Source organism: Limulus polyphemus, unplaced genomic scaffold (assembly GCF_000517525.1).
Source record: "Limulus polyphemus unplaced genomic scaffold, Limulus_polyphemus-2.1.2 Scaffold3326, whole genome shotgun sequence".
NCBI lineage: Eukaryota > Metazoa > Arthropoda > Merostomata > Xiphosura > Limulidae > Limulus > Limulus polyphemus.
The window spans coordinates 1-3,863 of record NW_013668936.1 but is presented as its reverse complement, the minus strand read 5'-3'; the positions used below and the strand labels follow the sequence as shown (position 1 = coordinate 3,863).

Below are 3,863 nucleotides of genomic sequence, written 5' to 3'. Positions count from 1 at the left end.
GTATCCAGAAGTTGCCCTGGCCGAGCCAATCTCCTGACATGAACCCCATCGAAAACCTCTAGGCCATACTCGACCGGCAAGTCAAGAAACAACCAAAAAACCAACTTCGAAGAGCGATCTACCCCACGTTTTGAAGTAAAAGTGGGCGAAAATCCCACAATCTAAAATTGACGAGATGATTCTCACGATGCCCCAAAGGATCAACGAACTCCACGAAGCGAAAGGAAGATCTACTAGATATTAATTAAACTATAAATATATCAATTCATGCGAATATGACTGAAAATTTTCATTTTTTCTGAAAAAGTGGTGTCTTATAGACTTATCATCAACGTGTATTATATATATTAAAAGCAATGATGTATAAATAGCATAAAGTAATGCTATAGAAACAGAATACAAAGTACATTCTCGTTTAACAAACTGGGTTAACTAAACAGGTCATTAAGATGCAACACGGAATACTATAGACGAAGAGACAAGAACATCCTACCCTGGGGCTGAACTTTTCAGGCACACGAGGGAGGAGCCTTTCAAACGTATATTCTTTTCAAATTGAAATCCTTAAGAACAACATAATCATACTTAGTCTATAAGAACTGCACACTATTATTCACTTGAAATGATTATTATTTTTTATTTCCCCTCAATACTATTAATTTCATACAGTTTAAAACGTGAGTTTTTTAATTAAGTACTTCTTCCTTGTAGTCCTAGTTGTACCTCGGTAGCTGAACGATAAATTTTAAGGATTATAACGATAAAATTCCGGGACTCGATGCCAGCAGATAAACGATTATTTACTTTTCACTGCTTATAATGTATTCCAATCCTCGTGGATTTGTTTCATAACTCTATGTAGATTAATCGTAAGAAACTTCATGCTTAACCAAGTTCTAATGAGTGTTCTCTTAGCTTAATGTGTCTGCACTAATAACAACACAATACACAGAAGTATGCTAAGGGGGAGATTCTTTATTTCCTGTGATTTCTACAAATTCCAATGTATAGGCTGTACAAACAAAACAGGGAAAAGATGTTACACTCATATTCACATAGATGTCAAGAAATTAGACAACGTATTTGTAGGGGTAGCCCCAGGAGTAGTGAGGAGCAGCCCAGTTGTAGTGATGAGGAGCGTACTGAACAACTGGCTTGACGGGCTTGACCTCAACGGGCTCGATCTTGCTAACTTCAACATTAGCGGCGGTCTTCTCAGGAACGTCCCCAGAGGTTCGCATCTTCACCCGGAAACCAGCACCATCAGCGACGTAATCGACATGGCGGATGTTGCCGTCAGCCTCTCTCAGACCATAGGAACCAACTTTCACGTTTCCATAGCCAGTGCCGTGTTCCCTGCGGTAAGAACCGCCGGCTAGATGATCCTCATCGTAGCCAAAGTTGTAGTTACCGATGGTCTGTATTAAAATTATAAAAAAGTTAAGACAAAATATAAAGAAATAAATTATTACCATGAAGCTAAAACATCTAAACAACCACAGAGAAAAATATTTGGATTTTGTTGAGATGTTACATAACGATTGCAGCCTATTTATTTAATATATTATTGTCATTTGTAGCCTTTGATGTAATATAACCTTTATTTTTTGTGGATTTTCTTGTCTATTGACTTTATTTATTGAATTTATTATAAGCAAAACTAATAGATAAAAATTTAACATCAGTCACACAGTAATTCAAATTAATGGATAGCTGATAACTACTCGTAAAACGTCCCACTTACATCCTGGTTTCTGTACTGAGTGCTCATTCCGAGACCGTAGTAGTAACCAGGGTAATAGTAGCCAGGGCGGTGCAGGACAACAGCCTGGCTAACAGCAACAAGAGCAAGGACGATCAACAGCTGAGAAGAGCAAAAAACAACGTGTTAGCCACAATGATTAGAAGCACGTGGAGTCGAAAAACAGGAAATTTTAAGATTAAATACAAAATAATGAATTCATAAAAATACAACTTGAGAAGCTGCATAAGGTATTTGTTAAATAAATTTTTGTCGAACTCGAAAAAGTTCTTCATCTTTTTTTTTTAATTTTTAGTAGGAAATCAAACTGTTTAATTTCTCTCTTTTAGCGAATATAATTTTCAAGAAATATTATTCAAATACAATAACTCCATCTTATATTTCATTAAAAGTAACTTAACAGCAAATTATATAATTTGGCTTTATTTTTATACATATAAATTTAAATGTTTGAACTATTGTTTATCTTTAAAAAAATAATCAGAATATTATAAGTATTGTTTAGAGTTCGTAAGAAACTTGTGTAATCTTACCTTCATGGCTAAACGTAAAATTTGGTACTAAGTCTTTTCACGACAAAGTGTGATTTCTTCCTACCAGACTGGACCTTTTATAGTTAAACTGACCACATTTTAAACCAATCACCGTACCTCCACGTGACCCTAGACCTACCACGCCCTAAAAATTGGTACCTGGCTTTTCATCCTTATCTCATCTCTAACGCTTGTTTTAAATATACTTAGAGACATTAAGAACGAGTTAAAGCTATACATATGCATTACGTTTTAAAATAACCTTTACTGTAATTATCTTTATTTCTCTCAACTACTGTAAACTTAAATGAGCTTAAGAAGCCCGGTTGGGTTTATCATATTTCACCTGAAGATTCGCATGTATTACTTAATCTAACTTTGAATATTGATTACAAAATATGGGCATTGTTACTTTGGGCATTGTGTGGCATTTTACTCTTATCTTGTTTTCGCTAATTGTTGAGAAACAAGTTGACTTGGATTATTTCTCCTGAACAATAGATTTTTGAACAGCCACAAAACAGTTAAGGCCACATCGTATTAATATGTACCTTACTTTCTGGAGATTAGCATTCACACTATGGTGGCGACATCAAGCGGCTACCACAAAAATATTAAACATTGGTGTTCACTCAGAATATAAATATATGTGGCAAGCTATGGAAAACGACCATTATCCATAATTATAATTTTCTCTAAATAAACCAAAATATGAACACTGAAATAGTTCTACATCAACTGATGATTTTTATATCATTTTTCATCTTGAAATTAACTTTAATTCTAAGGATGACACGTCATCAGTAATATATATCAAGGTTACACAATTTCCCATTTTAAACATTACTCTGTTCTAAGAGTGATATGTCACACAACACACCCCTACTACTTGAGAATATAAGAAGTGATATGTCATATAACACACCCCTATTGCTTGAGAATATAGAAGTGATATGTCAAATAATACATCCCAACTACTTGAGAATATAAGAAGTGAGATGTCAAATAACACACCCCTACTACTTCAGAATATATGAAGTGATATGTCAAATAACACACCCTTACTATTTGAGAATATGAGATATGATATGTCAAATAACACACCCCTATTACTTGAGGATATAAGAAGTGATATGTCATATAACACACCCCTACTACTTGAGAATATAGAAGTGATATGTCAAATAATACTTTGACATATCACTTCTATATTCTCAAGTAGTAGGGGTGTATTATTTGACATATTACTTCTATTTTCTCAAGTAATAAGGGTGTGTTATTTGACATCTCACTTCATATATTCTCAAGTAGTAGGGGTGTGTTATTTGACATCTCACTTCTATATTCTCAAGCAATAGGGGTGTGTTATTTAACATCTCACTTCTTATATTTTCAAGTAGTAGGGGTGTGTTATATGACATATCACTTCTTACATTCTCAAGTAGTAGTGCTGTATTATTTGACATATCACTTTTATATTCTCAAGTAGTAGGGGTGTGTTATATGACATATCACTTCTTACATTCTCAAGTAGTAGTGCTAACACACCCCTACTACTTGAGAATATA

The 3,863-nt window shown here is 34.2% G+C and overlaps 1 protein-coding gene across 1 annotated transcript; it reads right to left on the bottom strand.

Annotated features, from left to right (window-relative positions):
* Positions 1-1,020: 1,020 nt before the first annotated feature.
* Positions 1,021-2,342, bottom strand: LOC106469149 (cuticle protein 14-like). Its single transcript, XM_013929614.2, has 3 exons — positions 2,296-2,342; positions 1,745-1,864; positions 1,021-1,418 (listed from the first exon to the last, which is right to left on the bottom strand). Exons 1-3 carry the CDS (start codon positions 2,299-2,301, stop codon positions 1,071-1,073), a joined length of 474 nt encoding a protein of 157 aa, XP_013785068.1. The 5' UTR covers positions 2,302-2,342; the 3' UTR covers positions 1,021-1,070.
* Between the last annotated feature and the right edge of the window lie 1,521 nt (positions 2,343-3,863).

What these genes read in the sequence shown, in the direction of transcription:
- LOC106469149 (XM_013929614.2), bottom strand. An exon ending in CTCAGTACAGAAACCAGGAT is followed by an intron (nt 1,419 to 1,744) that starts GTAAGTGGGACG and finishes ATTTTAATACAG; the next exon opens with ACCATCGGTAACTACAACTT.